The 26836-nt window shown below is 37.5% G+C and overlaps 2 protein-coding genes across 2 annotated transcripts in view; one reads left to right on the top strand and one right to left on the bottom strand.

Annotated features, from left to right (window-relative positions):
• Positions 1 to 397: 397 nt before the first annotated feature.
• On the top strand, positions 398 to 20621 carry IMMP1L (IMP1 inner mitochondrial membrane peptidase-like (S. cerevisiae)). Its single transcript, XM_010281696.1, has 5 exons — positions 398 to 530; positions 1315 to 1403; positions 2328 to 2454; positions 15545 to 15655; positions 20468 to 20621. Exons 1-5 carry the CDS (start codon positions 426 to 428, stop codon positions 20531 to 20533), a joined length of 498 nt encoding a protein of 165 aa, XP_010279998.1. The 5' UTR covers positions 398 to 425; the 3' UTR covers positions 20534 to 20621.
• A 1105-nt stretch (positions 20622 to 21726) lies between these two features.
• The window catches only part of DNAJC24 (DnaJ (Hsp40) homolog, subfamily C, member 24), a 35389-nt gene continuing 30279 nt past the window's right edge, over positions 21727 to 26836 (bottom strand). The window contains exons 3-4 of the mRNA XM_010281697.1: positions 22819 to 22887; positions 21727 to 21851 (exon numbers count right to left, since the gene is read on the bottom strand). Coding sequence (XP_010279999.1) covers positions 21727 to 21851; positions 22819 to 22887 — 194 coding nt within the window. The remainder of the gene's footprint in view (positions 21852 to 22818; positions 22888 to 26836) is intronic.

Consider the following 26836-nt stretch of genomic DNA (forward strand, 5'->3'; position numbering starts at 1 on the left):
AAGTGGAGGGGAGGATGTTCTCCTAACGATTGCAGGTATTTAGACATGTGGCAGGTAAGCCTATCTGCATTCTCTGGTAGAAGCAGCCCAGCTGAGTCACTGGAGAGTACTGACACCGTTCTTTCCTATCAATTTTGTTTGGCACAGGTGGCTTTTTTTACTTCAGCTACTACTCAACTGAATCTCAGTAATAAGCTGGTGAGAGGGATCGATTGATTGTACATGTGGAAGGGTCTGCATAGTACTACATTCATCGCCTCAGATCTATCTGATAACTTGTTGGTTTTACTCACTGTTTTTTAAAAAATAGTGTCTATCAGTTGTTAAACACAAAAGATAGTTTTGTAAATATTGTTTGTTATCAAATGAATGATATTCTTCTGTTTTACTATAGACTAGAACCAGCTGAAGGACGTAACACTACCATGCTTCGCAATGCCCTAGGAAAAACCTTTCGATTTCTTGGGTATACTGTGCAATATGGATGCATAGCACATTGTGCCTTTGAGTACCTTGGAGGAATTGTTGTGGTAACTTTTCACTTTCACGACACTTAAAAGAATGTAGAACTATAATACTGAAATTGTTATATGTGATAATGCCAATATTTGAGGTTCTTTCATTTTTTTTAAAGCTTTTTCAAAGTGTGTTTAGTAAATACCTGTTTTTTTCAACACAGGCCCAGCCTTTACGAAAGTTATTTCTACTTTGGGCACTTTTAATTTTTGCTAAGTTACTGCTTGAGGTATCACTGAAGCAAATGGGAAACTACGATTAAGCATTTTGCAGAGAGTACGTTCTTCTAGAAGGACTGCAGTCACTAATAATGCCATAGAAAATACTCTTTGTTGCCAACTCAGGGCAGATTCCTGGCCGTTTTATGCTTCCTCCCCAGCTTCTAAACCTAGCAGGTAGTGCTGCTGGACGTGGTGGATTTTGGCTGTGAGCTGCCCTTGCAGCTTCTGTGGTGATTCTCTTTTACAGAGGCTGAAGAAAGGGGTAGGGTGGCAGAGCGCCGAGTGCTGCTCCGAATAATTTCCTGCGGATGAGGTGCTGAAATGGCTCCGGAGGGGCTCGTAGCACCTCGTGCAGGTCTGGGCCAACCCTGAGCAAACAAGGAGCTGTAACAATTGGAGGCACTCTGGAAGCTGTCCTCACCTTTTAGTTGTATCAGATGTTCCTTGGAGGATTGCACTTTTTCAGTCGTTTACATTATACCTTTTCTAATTTATTAGCAAATAATTTGAATATAATGTGTTTTAAACAAAAGTGTTTGGAAATAGTAATATTTTCTCATTTATTTTTAATTTGCAGTGTTCTGGACCTTCAATGGAACCAACCATTCAAAATTCTGATATTGTCTTTTCGGAGAACCTTAGCCGCCACTTTTATTGCATTCGAAAGTATGCTCCTTTGTTGAGACTCGATTTTACATACAGTTTGCCAGAGCTTGTCGATAACCACTTTCTCTCTGCCCCTTATTTTTCATATAGTCTTCTGCTTCTAAATTTTAGTTTTTCATAAATCTCCTCTCATTGTGTCTGATGAAAGTTAAAGTAATCAGCACATATGGTCTATTGAACAACTTGTCAGAATTCATTTAGGATATAGTCTGTTACTTGTACAGCTTTGTCCCAAAAGTGGGAAAATTCCCATTTTCATTTTTCCTAAAACAGTTCTGTTGTGTGAATGTAACTTGTCCTCTGAGCAGTTTTGTCTTACTTGAAAACCAAGCTGTAGGTATTGCTGTGCTCAGGTTGTTAGGAAAGGTGACCAAATGGTATAAGTACCATTGAACAAACGTCATTTTATTACTGTGTTGCAGAGCAGAGTAGGCTCAAGGCCCTTGCCTGTTTTATTGTGGACTGTTTCACTGTACAATCTAATCTGCATACTCAATCAGGAAGCAAAAGTAATATAAGGCCTTACAAACTCAGATTAGATGTTTGAAGCTTCACTGGAAGAACAACATTTGCACAATAATGTTTAGGAACACAGAGTATGTTCTGTTCTGTATATATGTAGCAACGGGATCAAGTTAAATAGTATTAATTTCATCAGAGCATTGTCAATTAAAATGTAGTCTTAGATGTTTTATAAATGGTCTAAATAACAAAGAATCTTGCCAAATGTACTTCAACTGTCTGTAAAATTACACCCTGAGCACTGAGTAAAACTGAAGAAACCAAACTTGTAGACAAGAATTTTGACCAGAAGTTTCTTTAATGTATGTGAGTGTTTTTGGAGTATACACATTGATGCACATGTATTCAGCCAAATAGTTTGTACTTAGAGTTCTTCTGTTTTTGTTTGTTTTTTCCTCTCAGAGGAGATATTGTAATTGTGAAAAGCCCAAATGACCCCAAATCAAATATCTGTAAAAGAGTAATTGGCTTGGAAGGGGATAAGGTCTGCACAAGCAACCCTTCAGATTTCCTTAAGAGTCACAGCTATGTAAGTATTAGTTTCTTTGTAAATTAATGATTACTTATGTAGGCCTGGTAGTCTATAAAGAATTTGCAATATTTGAGTATCATCATAAATCATGAAGTACGACATTAATAAATTATCCTTTCCTCTTGTATATGTAGAGTAAAATGTCATAATTGGTAAAATGTGTTTATTGCAAGCTGTCTTTCTCAGTGTCTTTTGTCTCTGTAGGAAGTGTAGACAGATGATACTTTTGCTTTGCCCTTTGTGTAGGTCTTCTTCCGTGGAAGAACACTCTAAAATTTTTTGCATAAAATGCAGTACAGATGGCAGACTCAAGGGCTTGGTCTTAAGGCAAAACTGTTTCTGTATTTTAAACACTAAGAAGTGAAAATTTTGTCTCTGCAATAGCTTTTAGGATTTTGCTTTCAAAATTATACTTCAGTGTATCTCTAATATTTCAATGTAACAATATTTTAATTTTTCTGAGTATGGTTGGAAAAGCAGCAATTTTCCTAATTTGTCCAAAAAGTCTGGTAACAAGATGAAATAAAGAAAAAAAAATATTCTTAATGCTCACTTGTCCTTATGCAGATAGACTTAATAGAGATTTGGAAAGATTTGTGACAAAATATTTGCAGCAACTTCTTTTTAAACTATCATTAGAAAAATAATCACGAATTATGATCACAGAAAAAATGTAGGGTGTGTTTTTTTCCCCCAAAAGCATGTTTGACCATTACCTCTGTTCAGCACCTTGTGGAGACATCACATTTTGCATGGGTGTTCTGAATCATGAAAGAGATATTCTGTTGCTGTCTTACACCCATTTCATCAGAATAAGAAGAATTGCCATCTGGCCCATAGCTGAAGTCCTGTGCTGTGAAGGTGGAGAATTTTATGGAACATTCCTTCCAGCCAGCTACAGTTTGTGATAGATAAATCTTTTAAGAGCTTAGCTACCATAACAACAGCCAATTTCACCAGCATGCCTCCAGGTACTGTTGCTTCATTTGGATTAAGCAGCTGAAATAGCGTCTTTACTAAAATCCTTGACTTTACTATGTAAAGTCCCTACTAAAATGAATGACAAAATTCTTGTCAACATTGTGTCTAGATTTGGTGTCTGGATTTAGTCAAGACCTAGAACCAGAAAGCAAGGATATGAATCATACTGTTCTGAGGGGCTGAATTTGTTGTTTCTTCCACTCCAGTGTTGAGGCAAAACATTTCAGGCACCTGCCTCTAATCTGCCCTTGTCATCAAGTGCCAGTACCACTGGAGCTTGTTTACACTTCTGTTGCTTGAGGACAGAAAGAAGGAAATCAAATTGTGTTACCATTTAACCAAGGAAAAAAGCAAACCAAACAAAAGAAACCCAACCCACCTTTCTTACCAAGTTGAAGAAATTTTCTCTCCCCTATGGGAGTAGTAATTTTAGGTGAAATACGAATTTCCCAAAGCGGTATGACCCGAAATGGGAACCTGAATTCTGTGTACACTGATAGAAGACGCAAACAGTTTCTCTGAGCATCTTCTTCCTTACTTGTCTGAGTCTTGAAAAGGAAGTTCAGGAAAGGTTTGTATTTAACAGGATGTCAGCCTTTCTGGAAACCCTGAGGTAATCGATTGTCCAGCAGAACAATTTCTGCCCTAGGTGTAAGATTTCTTGTCTTCAATTTTCATATAAAATGTAAGGAGAATGAGAGGATGAGGAATGCAGAGTCCATTTCCTGTTTTCCCATGTATATTTTTCATAAAGGCTAATGCATGGAAATACAGCAAAGTGACAAGACAAGCTTTCTTCTCACATCATAACCTGTATCTAGAGGGAGAAAGGATCTAAATGGAAATGCTTTCATTTGTTTCCTCCTATCTCTGGCGGTTGTTGAAGAGGTAGATCCTTCCATCTGTTCAGGAGATACTTCATTTACCAAAGAGTGTATTTTCAATATAGATATCTGCACTTTACACTCATAATTTACATTGGATTAGTCATGAAGTAAATTGTTCTTGTTGGGGAGGGAAAAAGCGATCTGCGTCTGCGTTAGTCTAATCAGATTCCCTATTTTAGTGAATCACTATGCTATGCACCACAAAATTCTTCAAAGCAAGTAACCGCAGCAGATATATAGAGAACTGGCCATTTGCTTTATTGATAATTCCTTGAGAAGAATTAACCCGAGTTGGGGTTTTTTGGGGGGGCGGATTGTTGAAACTCTTTGAGGAAAGGCCTTGCCTAGCATCCCAAAGGCCAGAAGTGCTGCCTGTGGTGTCTAGCTGCCAGAGGAAGGTACAATTGCAGGCACTCTTTAAGTGAGCAAAGCCTAGAAACTGTCATCAGTTTTGTTGTTTATATTAGGCTACTAATTGCTTTTTTTAAAATGAGAAGTCTGAGTGATACTTGAATGCAGTGACTCTAAGTGGGTAAGGTCAGAGGGTTGTTTGTTTTTATTACAGTGAACTGCTCAGCTTTCCTTGGAGAACTTGTCTCCTGTTTTGGGGACTGACAGTGAATAGTTGCTCTCATGTTTGTAAACTTACTGCAGTACAGTAAATGCAGAAATACTACCAGATTAGGTAGTTGAGACCTCGGCTCCATTCTTTGCTGGTGTTTGGGTAGGTGGTATGAGTTCGCCAGTTACTGGAGATGTCAGAATAACGGCAGTACAACATACTTAACACAGCCAAGAGTGAAACCGCCTCTAAGCAGCTGCTTCTCTTGACACCCCAAAAGGAGAATCCTTATAGTCACGTTAGTAGGAATTGTGCTTAGCCTGCATTGACTGTGTCCATGTTGGTGTATTTTACAGATTTTAAGTTAGGGATTTTTGTGCTTAGAAGCACTATCATACATGATTCTTATTCTGAAGTCTAAGAGAATGCTAAAATCAGATCCTGCTTCCAATCCTGTTTCACTCGTGAATATACTTCTCAGGATGGTTTATATATGTAGAGATAGGAGAATGGAAAACTCACTTGAAAAGAAAAACAGTCTGTAAAATTACAGAAAAATGCTGTCTGTAAAATTACACAGATGAGATAATTTATTGCTGCAAGCAACCAAGTAGATACCTGTAGATTAAAGGGAAATAAACCCCAACCAACCTTCCAAGCTATAATGAAAAATGAAAAAAAAAAAACCAACCCCATAAGTAAATTAAGTTGTTTTGAAAAGAGGTATTTCAGTTGAGTAGAAATGCAGTATAGCAGTGGCAGTATGTGAAAGTCTTCACAGTGGTATAAAAATACTTTTGCTGCTGTACTTAGCTGAAGCAATACATCATATGAGAAAAATTATTTTTGTCAGAGTGCACTAAATGTAGGCCTGTACCAAAAAACTGTCTTTGCTGGAGTCATTGTTGGATTACAAGCTGATGGAGCTAATCCCATGTATCAAATGGATTGGTATAATTTAACCACATGCTTAAGTTATAATTTAAGTATATTAGGAATGTCTTTACTTTGGACCCTTTATGGTACATGATGCTTCTTATGCTAGAGGTTGGAGTTTATCTACAGAATAATAATGAGGGGAATCTTCCTATTTACACGAAAAGGAGAATGAAATTCCTTTGAGCAAGCTGCTACAGTGTTACAAAGTTAGGAAAATGTACTTTTTCATTGCCTTTTTATTGATTTTTGGTATGGAATATGAGCATTAGGCATCATGCATTTTTACTGTGTCAGAAGCAATGTGGTATGAACCCAAAAGTTAAAAAGGTAAACAACTAATTTTTAGTAATGTGATATTCAGACCTAGTTTCAATTATTAAAATAGGTGTTTACTGATTTATTTATTTAACTGTAAGATCTAAATAATGAGGGTTAATAAGGAAATTACTCAATCACAGTAAACCCCTGAAGTGGTCTTAAAAAAAAAAAACACCTGAAAGGTTAATTTTCATATTTAGGTTTTTATTTCCTATTTTAAATGTCTTAATACTGATCCAGGTTTATAATTCAGATTGAGTATCCTATTGTTATATTTGAATTTGTTTTAATGCCATTTACTTTAGCTTTAATTTCTTTAGTACCATATGTTCTTGTGCTGCAGCTCCTATTTACAGATTGAAAAAGTGAGGGGTAAATCATCAGATTAAAACAGCTTGTATGTCATAAACCACCAATATGCTAAGCCTTTGTGTCACTTAAACAAAATAGTACCTAATAATGTCACTTAATACAGCTAGAGTCTGTAAATAAGGAACTGCCTTTTGCAAGTCATAGTGATAAAAAGCTGAGATACAAATCCATATCTCAGCAACACTCTGCTGGTAATCAATCACGACACACCACTAATGCTGTGAGACTAGCTGATGTGGGGGAAGTGTGTTTACCTTGTGCTAAAATGAGGTTCATTGCGGAGATGGCATCTCTTCATCCTGTGGTTAACCCTAGAGCTAACACAGTTCCGAAGATAATGCATCTTACTGTGTTTGCACATCAGAGAAGTGGTCTTACACAGCGCTATTAACTCTTAAACAGTCCTTGTCAAATGCAGTAAGAACATTATGTGAGTACTAAGAATAAGGTCATGTTAATGTAAACAGCACAGTATCTTAATCACTAGACAGTACTACAGATTTTGGATGCACAATGTAAGACACTGAAGAGAGGTTTGATATTTCAGAGTGCTCAATACCACTGGATAGTCTCTTTAAAATTCCTGAATACCAGCTAAAGTTCTCAAAACACTAGTTCCTTTTTCCTTTGTCCTTAGTATCTTGTAGTAGCTCGTTTACACTTATGGTTTAGTATTTCAGTAATCAGTTTTTATAGTTGCTGGTCAGGAGAAAGGAAATATCCTACTCTTTCTTCTCCTTAGCTCTACTGTTCTAGAGCCTTGAGGGAAAGTTATGCCATAATTTTAAGCAGCAGCTATGCTAAATGTCTGGTGGGGAAAGAGAATTGATTTGGCATATTTGTTGAGTTTGCAGATCCTTCTATATCCCCGCACAGAGAGTTCATGACTAATGAACTCTTAAGAGCTAATCTTGAATCTTCTAAGAAGTAATTTTAAATAAAAATTCTGATTTGTCAAAACTAAATTATTCAAGGGAAAAGAAGCAAAAAGAATTTTATTAATCTAATTCCTAATATTTCCAGGGTTTCTTCAGCTCAAGTGGATTGGTCTTTTTACCTTTGCAGTTTTGTTTTTGGTATTTCAAGAACATACAAGTGGCATAACTTGTCACAACAGCACTGGTACTGTCCACCATAGCTTATCCTCATGTCTGTGGGGCCAGGGAGGTGGGTGGCCAGACATGGGCACACCTGCGCTGTAGCTCAGGTAGAGGCTGGCAGCAAGAGGCTCAGCTGAAATGCAGCTCCTGAATGAGCTCCCACCGAGGTCTCTTACATCTCTTTTTCAAACAGCTTGGTCTGAACCAAGATGAGACAGCTGCGCGGTATCAGCTGGTCTTGAGTGCGGGCCAGCTACACCGGGGTGGGGGAGAGCACTGCCCAGGCTCTGACATGTTGCCCTGGTTCTTTGGTTCAGCCAAGTCGTTCCTGAAGGAAAACCATAAAGAAATCTCCTCATTGATTTGAGGGAAAGTGGTTTCAAGATCACTCATTTCTGAATTTATAGTACTAGATGCTTTTCCACTGTGAAACACAGTCTTGGCTGTACCAGTCAGATCAGTTTGAACCTTTTTTTATGATTTTATGATGCCATTATTCCCCTGCTCCAAGTTCAGTAGTAACTCCTAGGAAGCCGCTCAAGATGATGAAACAACTACTTAAGGACCCACTGAAGATTTTGAGCACAAGTGTTAGTCTGTCTACATCAGCTTCATGTCTGAAGGAAGGACCTATTGCATTTTTTCCTCCTCTATATACACTAGCTAAGGACTTCTGACTGTCTTAAATGATGAGATCGTGCAGAGTTGAGGCCTTAGACTGGTTAGCAGAGATTCAGGTCACTCTGAAGGAGCTGGCAGATGATACTTTTAAGATGCCTTAACCCTGCTCGGAGTATTTACTGGCTGTTGTTGCCACCAGGCTTATAACTAGATCCCTCTGTACAGGTATGCCTTTGTCCAGACCATACCAGTGATGGTAATGGGTTTTTGTGTTTAACCAGTAAGTTCCAGTTGGGATTTGAACCTGTCGGGTTTTTGTTTTCAAACCTATACTTTAGGGTGACCCTGTTACATCATCTGTTCTCTGGAGAAGAAAAGAATCAAATCCTTCTTAATGACTGCTGTGAGAAAAGTCTCTGCAAACTGCTAAGTAATCTTTGTTGGACTTCTAATCAATATTGTCTTCCAAAGTATCGATCTTCTATAAATCAAGAAAGCTAGTAATAGTCTGGACTGACGTATCACAAAATAGTCAGAATTTCAGGAGTTCCTAAATGTAGCTAGGAGATTAATTTTTGAAAGTTTTGGCCTATGCACATTTGTAAAATATGAAAATTTCAAAACTGTAGTGGATTAAAAATAATAATAATCTGGGCATTATTCTTCATGACAGTAATATTGCTCATAGTTTTTATTTTAAGTTAATGTAAAATTAACTTTAACTCTGATAATATTTTTAGAAAAGGAATGATGGCTAGTAATTTAAATTTAGAGTTGCAGTAAGAGATTTTAAAAATTGGATGTATAGGTTTTCAGGCTGATTCAGATCACCATATTGAACAATATGCTCTGGATCTGAATATTAAATGAGAATATTTATAGAAGTAAAGTAAACAATGCATGCATGTGTTTGAATTATTTAATTTAACACAGTTGGAAACTATTGCAATAGCCAAAAAGGGATACTGAGAGAAGGTGTATCTTGTTGTCATTTGACTGGCATAGGTATTTCTGATGTGAGAATTCTGTGACCTTTCCCATAAAGCAGTGAGTGTGGTGATCCAACGGTTTTAAGTTCCAAGTAAGCAAGCTCAGGAACAGCAAGTAGCTATTTGTGCATTACACAAAGATTAAAAGGAGCAACAATGGATAAAAACCAAACAAACATTCAAATAACCAGTGAATATTCGACAGATTACTGTACAGCTTCCCTGAGTTTTTATTAAACAACACCACTCACCTGGTATGCTCGCATGACAAAGAAAAATGCCTTACAAATTCAAACCTAAGTTAATAGATCTGTTTCCTTGTGGTATATGACTTAACATTGCTACCATTGAAGGTGATGTGATTTTAATATTGGTTAATAATTAATTTCAAAACTTAAAGATAGACAAGTCATCTTACCTTTTCATAAATTTTCTATTAAAACAACCAATGACTTACTATAGAGAATGAATTCAAAATATAAATATTTCATCCCAGTGAATTTAATTTCTGTATGAAAACCTGTTAGTGTTTCATTTTCTCATAATAATCTGGACGAAGGTCATAAGGTATTCTTTTTCATATATGTATTTAAACAAACTGGGCCAAGTACATTATGTCTTATTCATAAGTGGCTTAAACTGTTCAGTAAGTAAAAGGAAAATGCTAAACTGTTTGGAACTACCTATGAATTTAGGGTAAATTCATTCCGTTACATTCTTTTAAGAACTACTAAATTCCAGGTAATTCAGCCTTTTAGTGATATTTAAGAGATGTTGATTTAAGATCTGCTTATAGCGTTGAAGTTCCAGTGTGGTCGCTACCATTTCGTAGCTTTTTTCAGCACAAAAAAAGGAAATGCAAATGCTTATGCTGACTTTGAAAATATTGAGCTAATTAATGTTGTTGGGTTTTATATAGATGGCAGCCTTAATATGAACAGTGTTTATGATAAGCCTACAGAAATGGTGCCTAGAGCAACTGGATCATTAAAAAAGAGTATCTGCTAGGCATTATTCACTCTTGGTTCTGAATTAATAAATAAAGGATTAAGGAACAGTTTTGTGAGACTCGAAGTATAGAGTGATAAAAAACCCTCATGCATTTCTGTGGTGTATATTTTATCCTAACTAGATGCAATTTACTTAAATAAGGCAATTTAATCAGTATTTAGTAAATTTGTCATTTGATATTGTAGATTCTTTCATCATATTTCACTTTAATCAAGAAAGGTAACACCTGTGGTTTATTCACAAAAGCTTCTTTTGTTAAATGAACACCCGCAGGCCATGAAGCAATTACATTTGTTGCTTGTACCAAAGTAGGAGGCACTTAAATAGACCTTAGTAGGGATAGATGAGAACTTGCAGACTTTATTCTTTTGTCCAGCACTGAGATTAGTTCTTATCATAGCTCAAGAAGGAAGCCTCTGAACTGAAAAGAAAAGATGGGAATGATTTAGTTCTTAAGTTTGAAACTTTGATATTGCTGGAGGTGATGTGAATACCTGTGACCTTATGAAAGTTCAAACTTCATCTACTCCCAGATGATTGTACATGCTGATGTTCTTTGACACAGACTGCTTGCAATTCCAAAAGGGGAGACTGCAAGAGATTCATGTTTATAATTCTCTGGTTACTTATTAAAAATCCCTATTTCTCCATCTTTAGTACCCTCAATCACAAACCAAAAAAACCCCCCACCAAAACAACTCAAACCACAAAAGCCTATTTTCATTTAGTAGGGTTTGGGGGTATTTTTGAGGCAGATAACTTAGCCTGTTAATCTCGCTGCAGTATGTTAGTTTTCTAGTATGCCAGTGAACGCATACTAAGAGTGCAGGCATCTCATCTCTTGGGTTTGAAGTTAGTGAGATTACTCGCAGTTTGGCATCATGTAAAAAGACCCAAAGAATGTAATTCTTTGTTGATCACCCTGCCCTTGCGCATTTATGTAAAATAATCTTGCCAGTACCTGGCAAGTTTTGCCACTTCAGTTTTGCCACTGTAACTATACCACTCAGTAAATGACAACAGCCCTACAAATTTAGCCTATTTGTGGCAGTGAAAGATACTCATTTATCTGAGCTGAGGCAGAATAAGCTACTGGTACAAGCTCAGCTGTACGAAATGATAATCTTGCTCTTCTGCTCTATCTGCTCCTGTACTAGAGCCCTCAGAGCCTTGGAAGGCAGAAGGGGGAAGAGTCATGTGTCTGATCAGTGTCCTGTATTCTCATGCATATGAGCTGCACCTCAGATAACCGGTTCTGCCTGAGAACTGCTGTTCCTTGGAAATAAACCCCGAGATAATCTGCACAAAATCAGCATAAGGGTTGCTGAGGCAATGCAAGTAGCCTGCAGATGATCAGAGGCAGCGTGTTTCCGCATGAACCTGTGCTGCTGTGGAATTGCTGGTTTTGCATATGACCCACAAGTTAGTGTTGTGAAAATTCAGTTGTTGAGCTTGTGAGACTTTCACATCTTAGTTCTGGCCTATGTGTAAGGGAGAATTGAAATGCTGCCCAGCTAAAGTAAATGCTTTTGGCACTTCTGTCAATATTTTTTTCAAAAAAAATTATTGTATTCACAGTCTTGCTATGTGTAGTAACGGTAACTGATTTCACTTCTACTTCTTAGATACAATTAATTTTGTCTAAGAGGTCCATGGCCTATAGATAACCAAAATGCAACATTGTGAATTGTCAAGCAAGTGAGTCTCCCATTGAGAGACTCCCATTGAGTGTTTTGGCAGTAGTAACCTATTGGTGTGTAATTAATAGATTCTTACTACAAGTTTTTAATACTTTTTTTTTTCCTTTGATTAAAAATGTATCTTGCTCCCAGCTACTGTACTTGCATAGCTTTGAGGTGTTTCAGATTGGGTACTGATTCTGCAAAGGTTGATACTCAGCGTTAACTTTATTCAGTGTGAGTAATCCCACTAAAATCAGTGATCCACTCCAGAAATCGCTTGGTGCATAAACCCATGAAAGATTCTGGCTTTAGCCTTTATTTCAAAGGGGTGTAAACAAATTTTTTTTTAATTATAAATAAATGATTATGGCCTGTCACTGGTATTTGGTTTTATGTTTTCATGTAATTCATGTGATTTTTATTGCTTGTCTTAATTCTAGGTTGTAGTGAAGTGCCTAGATGATGGACAGGCACCATACAAAGGTATTATACTACATTATCTCTAGATGAATCATACATTGTGACAGTACTCTTAGTGACAAATTTAGATGTACCTAAATGTATCTCCTGTCATACCTTCCATGAAGAACTATGAATGTTACCGTAAGTGATGAATTTCAGGATATAGGAATATACTTTATTGCAAAGGTTCTATCTGGAATGCAAACTATGAACATCTTGCCTAGACAAGTAATTATTAGTAGGATTAGAAGTAGTAAGTGATATGCCACAGGTAGGAAAAGCACTTTTTTTTTTTTACTTTTTGAGCATGGAAGAAAGATGGGAAGGTCTAAAAGTGTTTGGATATACATGTGTTATGAGTGGGTCCTTGTTTCACATAGTAACAGATGAGCTTCATGTTCTGCCTACAAACTGGGGAAAGTGAGAAAGTGTGGGAGCCGGTAAGGTAGAAGGAGAGCTGGTAGTGTCCTGTGTGTGAAACAGCAGCACATTGCAAGAAGTGACACTTTTTCAGAAATGTGAAATGTTACCATGGATTTGCTTTTTTTATTTAATTTAAAAAAAAAAAAAATCTTCCTTCCTAGCAATTAATGCTGCTTCTTTTTGTATATTTGGGGAGATAGTCTTTCAAAATGAGAGTAGTTTGGTGTATGGTTTGTAGTTCTGGTAGATGCTGGACAGGAGAGTTTGCACCAGAAAGGTCAGAATGCTGCTTTGCATTGTGCTATGCACCTGAAAAACAAGCTCATGTCTAAGATACGGACACAGTGAACGCTTTAGGTGGGGACACAGTGGGTAAGTGAATATCCAACTAACCTGACAATTGCTGCAGGATGTTCTAAATAACCTGTATACCACAGAATTTTTGAGGAAAATGGGAACATCAGTACATTCTCAAATGGAGACCTATCAAAAACATCTGTCCCCATGTGATGAGATGTATATTCTACACAGGTCATTTGACTCTCGGTAGAATTTTTTCATTTTTTACATTAATTGTTTTAAATTGACTTATGTTGGTTATTTCCTTTGAAAAGCTGCTTGTGTAGCAGGAGGGCCAAAGCCATCCAGCTGAAACCAACTGGCCTTCCCAGAGAAAGCTCCTCCATGCACATGCCAGCAATCTGATAATCCTACAAAATAACCAAGGTGGCAGACAAGCTGAATATGGAATTCCTGTATTGAAGGACTGGGAGAACAAGAAGTAAAGGACCTCAATAGAACTAGCAGATCAGTTTAAAACAAACAAGGCAGCACTCCTTTGCACAGGAGACTGGAAGGAGACAGTATCAGTAGGTTTCAAAAGGGTTTAGATGTATTCCTGGTCTACAGCTCCACATATAGAATCTAAAATGACGAGCAGGGATGGATGCCCTCTGGCGTGCCTAATGCACCCATCCTGGATACCGGAGAAACGCCGGGGGCAGCTGGGAGAAGATGGGGCAGGCTCACATGTGCTTTCCATGACGCTTTCTCTTTTTGGCACTGTCAGAGACAAACTATTGGTTCTCAATCCATAGCTTATACATTTTCACAGCTCAACGAAGGGGCTCTCGGGCAGCGTGCTGTGCTCGGAGCCTAGCCTGGTAACAGGCAGGCAGGAGCATGACTAAGCAAGAGCCTAAAAGACTTATTTAAAGACAAGGTTCCCACTAAGCATTACCTGGCCAGATGCCTATCAGTGCCAACAGTTACACTTCAACTGCATTCTCCTCAAATGTTTACCCGGGAGACCTGGTTTTATTCTTAATGGTTTACATCCAGACTTTACTGCTAGAGTGTTATTTTATTTTATCTAGTCTGTTATCCTTGAATTTTGTGTATGTAGACTACTGCATTTATGAGTCCATGTGGTTTATTTCTAAAACATCACGTTTATACTGCTCAAACTCTGAGTTTCATGTGAAGTAGGGTGTTGTTTTTTTTTAAATTTGTTTCTGTATGTTTTTTTTCCCCTCCTGAATCGTGGGCATAGTAATGTTTCAAGAGCATATTTGGTTTTGGAAAAATGTATGTTAACTTAAAGTCCACATTAAATATAGATTGAGAGTGTGTTGCTACTTTTAACTTTTCAGCCTGGTTTAGAATTTTAGAAACAAAAGCAGATTAGAAAAATAGTTTTATTTCATAAAAAAGACTTTGTTAAAGTATTTTATGTGGTAACTTGTAAGAGGTCATTTATATCTGAAATGTTTTTAAAAAAGCATATTGAAATAGTGTTGTATATTCCAAGTGGAAATCTTAGTTTAAGACTTACAGCAGTAACTTTTTAATATATGAAAGCTTTATACTCTTATAGTATAAGTGTATAAAGTATGCTTATTATAGTATAAAGTGTGTATATATAAAAAAGTATACTTATTATAGTATAATGAGAGTATAATACAACTTTCATATATGAAAAAGTTACTACTATAAGTCTGATAATACAGCTATGTTGCTATTTCTTATTTTGTCATCGAGTCAGGAATGCTGTGAATCTATGGTATGTAATATAGTTAATGCATAATATATATAGGCAATGAAAGGTCTTTGTCATATAGTATAAGGTCACCATCATTAATTTTCAAATTATAAAAAGGGATTTGCTGTTTTGTGATCATCATTATTGCAATATAATGTGTTGTGGATTCTGCCTGCACATAGAATGAACTGTGATCTTAATTAGAACTTTGACAAGCCTACTCCGATAAAATGATGAGATTATTCGTAATTGATGTCACAATCAATTACCAGTTAGTTCATCATGAATCTACTAACAGGTCTAGCCTTGGTGCTGGCCCCAGGATGTTGATGAGTGTGTGGCTGCCCTGTTCATGCTGTTACTGCGACAGGAGGGCAGATTTTCAGTCAACATCCTAATGACCTCTTTTGAAGTCTATTAAATTAATGACCCTGTCACATTGGTCTAACCTCTTACATCTTCATTTTGGATTTTTTGTTGCAAACCATTGTTTTTTGAGCACATGATAGAACAGATACTTCGGAGCACTCCTCCTCATCCCCCCAAATCTGGCACTGAGTCTTACTAGATTCAATAAAAAATTAGTTCATTATACAGTCATGAAATACGGAACACAGAAATCAGAAAATATATTGTAAGGCAAGCTATGCTTAATACCATTCTATTTTCTTTTTACATTTCAATCTTGCTTTATCGTAGGTGCCTAAAGGACATGTTTGGTTAGAAGGTGATAATCTCAGGAATTCTACAGATTCCAGGTGCTATGGACCTGTTCCTTACGGCCTGATAAGAGGACGCATTTGTTTTAAGGTATATATATTTACAGTATCTAAAAATAGTTGCTTTAATACATTTTTAATAACTGGGTGTTAGGTATTAAAACTTGCCTCCTTAACTGTCTGGCCAAAACAAATGTAAAGGAAAGCTTGAACATGCTGCCTCTTGCTGTAAAAAGATAATTCAACACTGGTGGGGGATTTTTTTGAGGGAGGACTTGTTTTTTGAGCAGCACTCTTTGGGCAGCCACTGCCTCTGAAAACTGAAGGAATTATTTTGCAACCAAATCCAAACCTGATAAAGACCACAAACATACACCAACCCACACCCCGGCATGGATATACATTCCATCCTTAATTTGATTCTTGCCTCCGCAAAATGGTAGAAAAGAGCAGCTCCGTATTTCACTGTTGTTGTAATTTGAGAAGCATAGTTCCATAGTTCAAAAAGCAAAGATGGAGGAAAAGGTTATCTTACTTGCATACATACTTTAGACATGTAGACTGGTCTTGCTGCTGCTTAAACTAAGTCTGTGAAAAAGCCTTAACAGTAAAGTCAAATCTGTGCCACCGTAATTGTCTGCTACTTTTTTATTAAAAAAAAAAAGCTTTGAATTACTATTGTATAAACCATGTTTGTTCCTTCTCCTTCTGTTTCAACAATTCTACAGCTTTATTTCACGCTGAATTACTTTTTGACATTATCTGCATTACTAATTTACTCATTTACCAAAAAGAAGAAACTAAGACAATTTCCTCTCCATAAAAAGTTTAAGAAACAAGGGAGTACATATTATAGGCTTACGCACCAGCTGCTAGAAAGCTAGATTTAAAATGATGCCATTCCAAACAATAAAAAATGGTTTTGAGAACTGTTCTCCATACATTGCAACACACCTGCAAAATATAATTTAGCACAGCTGTATTACATGCACAGGGAAGATTAGATCTTTCCAATCTAACAAAGTTTTATATATTTAATTCACAGTTTTTATGAATGCATCTTAGTACTTCTCAAAAAACCTTGCAGCTATTGACCATAATCACTAATTGCTTACTGAGCCTCAAATAACATGTCCCCTTCAGCCCCACCACCTAGTTTAGCCTGACCTCTGTTCTTTCTGGATAGCATTTGCTTTGAGTTCTCCCTAGTGTTTATTATGAAGCGCTCTCTGCTCCTTCTCTGTGGTGTCTGCCTTACCAGGTACACCAGAAGACAAAATGCCAGTTCTAAATAGGGCTATTTTTATGACCCAAGTTTTAGCTTGGATTATTAACTGCTATAATACAAATATATAATATATATAATAATACAAATGATGCGAATATGCTGACAGCCCTCTTAATAAGAATGTGGTATTAATAATCCAACTGAGGAAAAAAAAAAATTCTCTAACTGATGTACTAGTGTAGAAAAACTGCCGTTTACTACTTTGAGACTTAGCAAATAATGTTAAGAACTTGTGTATGTGGACAGCCATAATTATTCACAGTATCCCTCTACAGCAGTAAGCTTGCATCCAGCTTGTACCCCAAGAAGGAAGATGTCTGAGAGACTTTAATGAAGTGACTAACAGGACTGAACCCTAAATTCAACAAGCAGTAAACTCTGTAAAATGAATGGAACTTACACAGAGAAATTATATATTGAAGAAGTACTTTAGGACTCCAGAATCCTGTCTGTTTAGAAAGATAGTATGCAATCACTTGATGCTTAATCAAAATAATTATTTAACCAAATTTTATAGCATTGGTTTACGATGGTGCATAGGGTAGTGCTTATTAACATTTTAATGAGATTGAAGTATGTGGTGCCTATCAAAAGCGAAAATGAGTTTATTCTTCCAATGAGTGTTTATAGTTTGTATTGTTTATAGTAATTCATATTAGAATGCAGTGGTCTTGCTGTTGAACATTACAGTGAAAGGCAACAGAATACAGCTAGTCTACATGCTGGTAGCTAATTAGTAGACCACTGGCCAAGAAACCTATATATGCTTTTTAATGTAGTCGTCTATTTTTAATGTCGTCTCTTTTCATGAAAAATCTTTTACTGCCCTGAGAAGGAAAGCTTATGCGGCTTTACCTTACAGTGAATTTTGGAGAAGCAGATGTAACAGAGCCTTTGAATGCTAAGTTACATTTTTAGTAATGGATAAAAAAAAAAAAAACCCAAACAAATCTAATTTGGAAATAATGGATTTCAACAGGAGAAAGAGAGCTTGTACCAAGTCTGCTTAGGCAACCTATTCTTGACAAAACATATATGTTAATTCTCTCTGTAGCTGATCTGTGAAGTTTAGACCTGAGATTCTCAGTCAACGTTGGTGTGCGCATTTTTAACCCATACAGAAATAATGATACTTGATCATATTTTCCCCATTTTCCTCACTGCCAACAAATCAACTGCCACTCTGAGAGATAATTTCATTCTGTAAAAAGGTCACTGAAATCAAAGTAGCTGCAAATTCAGTAAAAGCCTAGGGAGTCCCACTTGACAGAACTCATGCATCATCCTGTCCTAGGTAGGATAACCTGTGCACTCCCTGGACTTAGGCTCCATGTCAAAAATAGACCTGTAGTGTATCTTCAAAAGGGCTGCTTAGCCCCATTTACGCCCCATCCATCAGAGCAAATCTATGTAGGCCGAACCAAAGAGGGCAAGGGGAAATAGCTGCTAATTGGACTAGCCAGTTTGAACGAACAAGTCAAAGTCACAGTCAACTTCTGTCATAACTTTAAAAGACTTGGGAATTACTACACACAGTGGCATGTCCTTGTTTCACATAGAAGGCTTGTTCCATCTCTTTTCCAACCATGAGTATTGTTTCTGACACTCTCTCCTGCATGCGGACTAGGTAAAACACGATCTTCATTCTAACTCTACCACTAAGATTACTGTGATGAATTTGAAACTAAATGGTCAAAATGGTATTTAAAACAAGTGTGGTTATTTTCACTGAAAGAAAGTCAAGTTGCAATAGGTGTGATTTAAGTTGCCTGAAATTAGATTTGTGATGTAGTGAATAGCCTAAGAAACTTCCTTCTCTGGACTTTTCCTCAGATCAGCTTAGATTTGCAATATGGGATATTCCTATTCCCATTTACTCCCATTTGCCTTTGAGGAAACAAAGATAGATGTGACAGCCTGCAGCCAGCATAGGCCCTCTGGAGGGCCTTGAATTCCATAGCTTTGTGTCTAACCAAGATCACAAATACCCTTCTGTTGTTGCTTCATATCTCTGTATATTTGTGTGGAACTTAAAAGAGCTCACTGGCTAATACGCATACAGAGACAGGATGCTGCCTCTGTGTATTTCTGCATATCGACAGATGTTCCTCATGTTCCTTCCTAACTGCACATACCAAAAAAGACCATGTATTTTAAGATACTTGCACAAGAGAGCTTTGAGCTTTCTTCAGTTCCACAGAACTGGAGGTCCTGGGAATGACTCATCCTTCTGTCTTCCCAAGGGCCCAGGCACAATCCGACTGATGGCAACATAGCACAGTGCTGCAAGGGGCCTGACAAAGGCAAGTCTAGGGAGCTTCTAGCAAGACCATGGTCCCAGGCTAGTATTAAGGTGATGCTACATCTTGCTACTCAGTCTGCTTCTTCTGTCATCGTCTTTAGTGCTGGGGATGAATCACACGGTTTGAAATATTGAACCTTGGCACTGTGCTTGTTCTTTCAAATGGAGAAAATTACTTTTTCACTCCACACAGGAAGCAGCAAAGTTTCCTTCTGTGCTGTGGATGTTCCATGAACTCATTTAAAGAGTAAGCTGCTGTTCCTGGAAGGTGACTGCATACCTTCCTTAAGATCAAATTCTACGGAAAAATGAACAAAACAAATGTCATACCGACAGATGCTTTTGGGAACAAGGTAGTGCATCATCGTTTTCTGTCTAGGTCGCTTCATCTTGAGCAGTGGCTGTGAGATTTTTATGGGATTAGAGCCACAGAAGGCATTCATTCTTCAACATCAACTCTTCCCCTTCTTCCTGCTGATCCCCTTGTGCCATCTTTGAAAGAACACGTTGCGAAGAGACGCAGGCAGTCAAGGGACACAAAGGACAAAGTGTAAAAGAATGTCCTTCATTCCATATTACTTTTTTTTGCATCCAAGACCAGCCTACATATAATTAGTGAACATTCAGAGGAAAGTAATCCTGGGAGCATTCAGTAATATGAACAGCTATATGGTTAACTTCTGGAGAGAAAGTTGTTTGTACTGGGTGAGCATCACTCTATGACACTTGTGCTTGTACTTGGTCATGATTTATGCTCCTTTTTCCACACAGTAGTCCCCTTCTGAGAGAAGCCCTTGCCTGAGAGCCCCTTTATATCTATTGGCACGGTATAAGCTTACCTATAAGCCTGTGGATTTTTTTCCTGAGGTTTGGTGTTTGTTTGCAGTTCAAATGCCCATCTTGAAAATACAAATGTACACCTCACAGAACTACTTTCACAGTATTCTTTCTTAGATGGATCAAAAAATATATACGTTAAGAGGTTTATAAGCTAGAAAACTTTGAATTTGAAAGATATTTTCTAGGAATGCATTTATTTCCAAGGCTGAAAGAAAAAAGTAATTTGTGAGACTCTCTATAGCCAAGCATGCTGTCTATAAATCAGTGTTGTTTCTAGCCACTACAGAATGATGATTCCGCCTGCTATATAGTATTTATTACTCCCAGTAAAAGAATGAGGTGAGAAAAGTTCATATACCCTGTCAACCAACGAGCTAAAAAATTATGCAGTTTGGAACAATTACAACACTAACAAATGAAAATACTGAACTTTGAGTGATTAAAATCTCTTGCAACTGTATTTTATTTTACAGATATGGCCTCTGAATGACTTTGGATTTCTACGTGCAAGCCCCAATGGCCATAGATTTCTTGATTGAAAAATTTAAGTTACTATTGCCAGCATTCAGAGTATTTTCTACTAAAATCAGTGGAACTATTTTTGTTTAGAATAAAAGTATTACTTGACAAACATGTCTCTGAGATTATATCAAACTTGAAAGTGGGAACTACTATACACTGCTATCATCAACTAAAATGATAGGCCTCTTACTCTGCTTCCTCTGGCTATTCACAGTAAGTGCCTGGATTTATGGGAAAGTTTTGGTTTTTACTACTTGCCAAGGTTAACATTGACTGTTAACAAGGGATGAAAAAGGAACAACGCACTATTACGTTGCCACACATCGGCTATGCCTACATTAGCAAGTAGTGTGGGATGGAAGGATTGGAACTGAAAACAGTAATAGTGGGGTCCCAGATCTGCTAGTCACTTATACGTGTTTTGTAGGGTTTTCCTTAAACTGGCTCTAGTTTGGCCCAGTGGGCTGTATGCCCAGCAGGGCCCAGCGCACAGCTTCTTGGTTAGTTTTCATCTAAGGAATGAAGACTGCATTTGTGTTCAGATGGAGACAGTCTATTCAAAAGTGGGCTCCTGCTCCCAGCTGAAACATGAGTGTAGATGCGCTGTTACAGCCCAGTGCATGGGCACTGTACCTGCCACTTGGTACTGAAACAACCAGCCTGTTACATCTGAGAGTCTCTGCTACCTCTTTTCAAGGCTCAAGTCCTTTTGAGGATTTAATGAAGTTAAAAATTTAGCATAGAAATAGAAAATGTTCCTGTTGCCCATTAATACACCTTACTCTTCATTATCTTCAAAGCATTCTCACCTGTATGCCTCCTGATTAAATTCTGTCATCTGAGCTGTTAAAAGGATTTAACCTGAGAGGTAGGGCCCAAGGTATAGTTGATATAGACTGAGATTGAAAGAAATTACTGTGCTGTTTGCTGGGAAAGAAATGTCATTTAGATCATGAGATACATTCCAGTTGTACAGAACTTAGTGTTCTGTTCCAGCAGTTTTTAATAACTAGCTCTTTAGCTGTGGAAGGGAAAAAAACCCCTCATGTCTACAGAGCTATGTTAGCAAATGGGCACACTTCCTTTTTTAAGTCTGACTGAACTTGTTCTTGTAGTGCCCTTCTTATTTAACATATTTCTTAGCAGATGCTGTCCCCCGTTTGTCTAGTTTTTTTTAAAGTTTGTAACTCAATGTGCTTGGTTGAAACAATCATTGAAGAATCTCAACAACAAGTGAACATGTGTCACAACAGACCAAAGACACATCTTTGGTTTCACTCTTGAAGACAGTGTAATTCCCACCACATCGGCATGAGAGAGTATAACATTGTTCATCTGCCAAAAAAAGAAAACAGAAAAGCCTTTAGTGCTTGAGAAGAATCAAGAATTTATTTTGGATTGTCTTCACAAAGCTGCTCTTAATAACAAAACATAATTTGTGTGTGACCTCCCACTGCTGTATCAGTACCTGTGCTACCGTGTAGCTACCCGTACTATTTGTTGCTCAAAAAATGATACTGTTAAAATGTGTTTCAGTGACTATGAGGCATTTTATGCCAAACAGCCAGGGTCAGTGTAGTCTCTATAAAAGAGCAGATAAAAAAGGTGCACATCCAGGAAACAGACAGATGTTAAAAGGACTATGTCACTGAGTATTTCTGAATGAGAACTTGATTCTGACAACATACCAAGATCTTTAGAGACCAATTAAGAACAAGCTAAGACATATTAGTTGTACATATGACAGATTAAGGATGGTTCCATAACAGACAGCTAACCTAGGAAACAAACATAAAACAGAAGGAAGTAGAGCAGACAGGACTCCCCTAGCTTAAAAAAAAAACCCAAAAAACACAGTAAAAAAAATCATCCACTCATCCAAAAAGCAAATAAATGATAAAAGCTAGAGTAATATAAAGGAGAGAAGTAACATACTTTCAGATGAAGAAAATCTGTATGAAAACACTTGCATTCTACCATCACAGAAAGAACAAGATGCATGAGAGACTTGGGGAGAATGTGGAAATCTAAATAGTCAGTTACAGCACATGGAGAAAGCCAGGTGAAAAGTGGTACTCCAAGCTCTCCATGCCCAAGTGGGGAGGGAGGGGGAGAGAGATGAAAAAGGAACACAAAATAAGTATCACTAAGTTAAGTTCCAAGTCAGGTAGCTACAGAGAACAGGACAGCTAAATCTGAGGAAAATATAAAAAAAAAAAAGTAGAACTTGCAATGAGACAACATATTGCTGTAAGATGCAGACAATGAAAGGCACTGGGAACAAGTAATAAGGCACTCATACCTTCATTCCAGGACATCTCCTCAAGATAAATTTGTGTATGTAGTGGCCATTCTTTTGTCAGGTTATCTTCTATAAAGAAAACATGACAAATGGTCAACCCTAATAACATACATGTCCTTATTTCTTCCTGATAAATTAATAGTTTTATATACCTAGCAGTCAGCCTAGTCCCTACTGGACAGTCCTGTCTAGCCCATGTTATCAGTTAAAAATGCAGTTCTCTAAAATTTTAGTTTCCCTATCTGTGCATAAGCTGGAAAATGTCCTACTGTATCCAGGAGAAGAAAATGGTGAAGACATATTACTGAGATCAAGACACTACTGAAACCAGTACTTTTGCATATCCCAAACAATTATGTAAAATTAGCGGCAAACTTTTGCTTTGCTAGAAATACCCTTTAAAAGCCTGGCTGTAACCACAAGCTTAATTGTGAATGTCTGCTTACCTGTACTTTTCACAAAATCACAGAATGGTTGAAGTCAGAAGGGACCTCTCAAGATCACCTAGTCCAACCCTCCTGCACAAGCACAGTCAGCCAGAGGAGGCTGCCCAGGACCCAGTCAGATTGTAAATCTCTCCACAGATGGAGACTCCACAGTCTCTTAGGCAACCCATTTTCCTTTAGAAAGGAGAAGCCAAACAAAAACCCCTCAGTAAGCACCAAGTAATCATTAGGGTTGCGTGTGAGAACACCACGAACATTCCCACAAAAAAATACTCCTAACAAAATAAAAATTAAAAACAGTTTTAGAAGACCACCACTCCAAGTGTTCTTTTATGATAAAGAGTCTCTCAGCACAGAAAGAAGGTCAGTTCTGGCCTGCGCCTGTGAGACCTGTTGCCATTTGATCCCTTAGATTCTTCCAACGTTGAGGAAAGCATGAAGTGACAAGTGTACAATTATCAAATGCAAACTGTGCAATACCAATACAAATTACTTTTGCAATTTATCAGCATGCTCATATTTGATACACAAAGTTCACACCAAGTTCTTTAACTTGACAATGTAAGATTTTGTCAACCAAGTGACAAGTGAAACCATAAAAGGTAATACAAAAAAAGGCCATAAACCCCTTACAGCTTACTACACAAAACCTCCCAGCTGCTGCCTGACACCTGGAAGCTCCAGCTCCCCACACACTGTATTTTAGAGAACCAGAAATGCCTGACATAGACAGAAAAGCCTCAGATTTGGCAAGACTCAGGAGCTCAGTACTTACTTAAGGTTTAAATGGGGTTGTTACTGAGAAAGTAGGAGTTCCTTCTCTTTGATCAGTGAGTTTTTAAGCAAGTTTTATAGTTTAATAACACCAAACTTTCTAGACCATGTTAGTGTTGTCTACAGCTTTCTGGTAGTGAAGGAATTTCTTATTCCAAAACTACTCATTTAGCACTTGCTGAAAAAGTCAGAGGCCCAGATTATTTTAATTCCCAAGAGATTGCCCAACCTAATCGCTACATTGTAGGATGTTCTAGATGAATCCTTCTACGTGACTGCTCTTTGCTCTGGACTGAAAAGTAGAAATAAGGGACTTTGCAGCTACCTCCTCCAGTAATACCCCAGAAAAACTGCACATCTCCAACCTTTATCTGATCAGATAATGGAGTATTTCCTTCTTTATCACCAAAGATCATCATCTCATTGCAACCACCTTACTCTGCAAAAGTTGGTTTCAGATTTTAAACAGTGAAGTAGTGACTCAGAACAGACAGACATCAATATTCTATGAGTTGATTTCACACATTAACTCCGTAAAGCAAGCTATTCACAAGTAAGTTTCCGAATTTACAACAAAGTACTGCTGCAAAGAAGTTTAAGGCTACTCTGAAAGTATAATCCTAGCAATAGCTAATCTCAGCTGTCTCTATAGTTAATTACCTAAATTAACATCAAAATCTAACCAACCTGTGGGTTTGTTTTGTTTGTTGTTTGTTGTTTTTTTTTTTTAAATTGTTTTCCTTTCATGGTTGTATCAGTTTTAAGAGTATAGTATCATAGGCAGAAGTATAAATGTAATGTACCAGTAGGGAAATGAACACCTTGCATTTTAATTATCCTGTATATGAGTGGGGGCCAAGAAGAGTTAATACCTACGTTTTGGGTTTTTACATAGGAAATTTAAGGCCCATTTAAAAAAAAAAACCACCAAATATTAAGTCCTAGTCTTTATTTTGCAATTAAATGACTGTTCTAATTTTAACTGAAATGTACATTATATATTCTTGGCAATGAGCCTCATCTAAATTAGTTTTAATGACAGAGATTAAAACAAATCAGACATTGGAAATAATGCAAAATCAATACAGCCTCTTTGATGTTACCTTTGCTGAACATGAAAAGGTCAGAATTAAAAGAAAATTAACCCGCTCACACCTAATACTTTATTGCTGTCAAAAGAAAGGGAAAAAATGGGCAGGAGTGTAATGATGAAAGAAAACTGTAAGATATACCTCTCAATCAGTCATTCTCATTGCTATGCATGGCCTCAATTACAGAAACAAGAGCTATGGGTAATGTTTTAGTTACACAAAGTAAAAACATTTTTCTTCACACCCAATCAGAACATTAGTTAACTGCATGAAATGTCCAAAATAAAAGGTCAGATGGTCTTTACTCCTGCCAAGCAACTCCAACATTACTTGAAGGTAGTCTGGTACAGCCTTCTAGTTACAAAACATGAGAACAGGAACAGTGAATGTCCTGAAAACCCCCACAAAACCAGTCAGAGGACTCTCCTCCAGGAGGCCTTGTGTGAAGTAAAGATTCCTCCTTTTTCCTTCCTCAAAAAAGCAAGGTGAGATCAAAATGAGGTCTGTCCACCTGCCTACACACCTTCAGGTTCTTCTCTCCACTGTGGTGGAACAATGTGAAAAAGGCAAGTGCTCCCTATTCTACCTGTTGGGGTTTTTTTTAATACTGGGAAGAAAAATTCACAAAGGAAAGTGGTCTCCTAGGTTGCAAGAAGAACAGATTTTCCTAAGCTTCATTTATAGGTAGCAAAAAAATGAGTTCAAAAGAAACCAGGCTGCCTTATTTGGAATTCATGAAGCAGGATTTCGCTCAGATAAGTTTTATAGGATTGGAGATGGAGGCCTGGGTCATGTCTTGCTGGCAGAAAATACAAAAAGGGCAGATGGACCATGTGCCACCCTGAAGAGAACTGATGAGATGCAAGTTCACAAGGTCACCATACTTCCTGAAGTAAAGTTACTCACGAGGTAATGAAGGTGGCAACTGAGGAAAAGTCTACCTTCTCTTCTCTTCCAAACATAGTACAGTATGAAGCCTAGGAAACAGAATTTCAACCAAGCTTTTCTAATTAATTCCTGCAACTGTTATTTTAAAAAGAAAAAAAAAAATCAACAGGCAAAATTAATCACTCATGTACTTCCCAGCCTGAACCAAGATCGTCTGATGCTCAAGCCTCAAAGAGTCTTACTGGTTATCTTAAAAGATGTAAATTTTCAACTAGTACTCTTGACTTGAGTAAGTCTCCAAGCTTAGCACATAATCCAGTAACTGCACGTCAGTCAGTTTTGTATGCTGTACTTATTTGCTTATCTGGTTCAAGCAGGAGAAACATTTTCTGGAGTTGAATAAAGCTAGAAATTGAGTTTCTAGTTCTCCTGTTAAATAGACTACCCCACCTAATATGCCTTAAGACAGCAGAAACAGATTTAGCTACTTATTTAAAAACAGAGGCGCAGGCCAGTATGAGTTTGGGGAGCTTACAAGCAGAACTAAATGGTTTTCACAGTGTGTGTTAGTGACTAATATTTCTTGTGCTCTTCCTTATTTCATCTACATCATTATTACTACAGCCATGACTCCCTCATTAGTGGTTCTTTGAAGCAAACTGGTGTCTGATTTTCATTCCCTTACCAGAGAAGGCTGGTACTATTACCAGTACCGAGTTAGGTGGTAGGCTTACTTCTGTGTGACGTCTGCTGAAGCTGTAGCACTCTGTGTACCAAGTTGTACTTTCTGAAACGCGCTCCCTGTGAACATGTAGGGAA

The sequence above is a fragment of the Phaethon lepturus genome, unplaced genomic scaffold (assembly GCF_000687285.1).
Source record: "Phaethon lepturus isolate BGI_N335 unplaced genomic scaffold, ASM68728v1 scaffold41762, whole genome shotgun sequence".
NCBI classification, from domain to species: Eukaryota; Metazoa; Chordata; class Aves; order Phaethontiformes; family Phaethontidae; genus Phaethon; species Phaethon lepturus.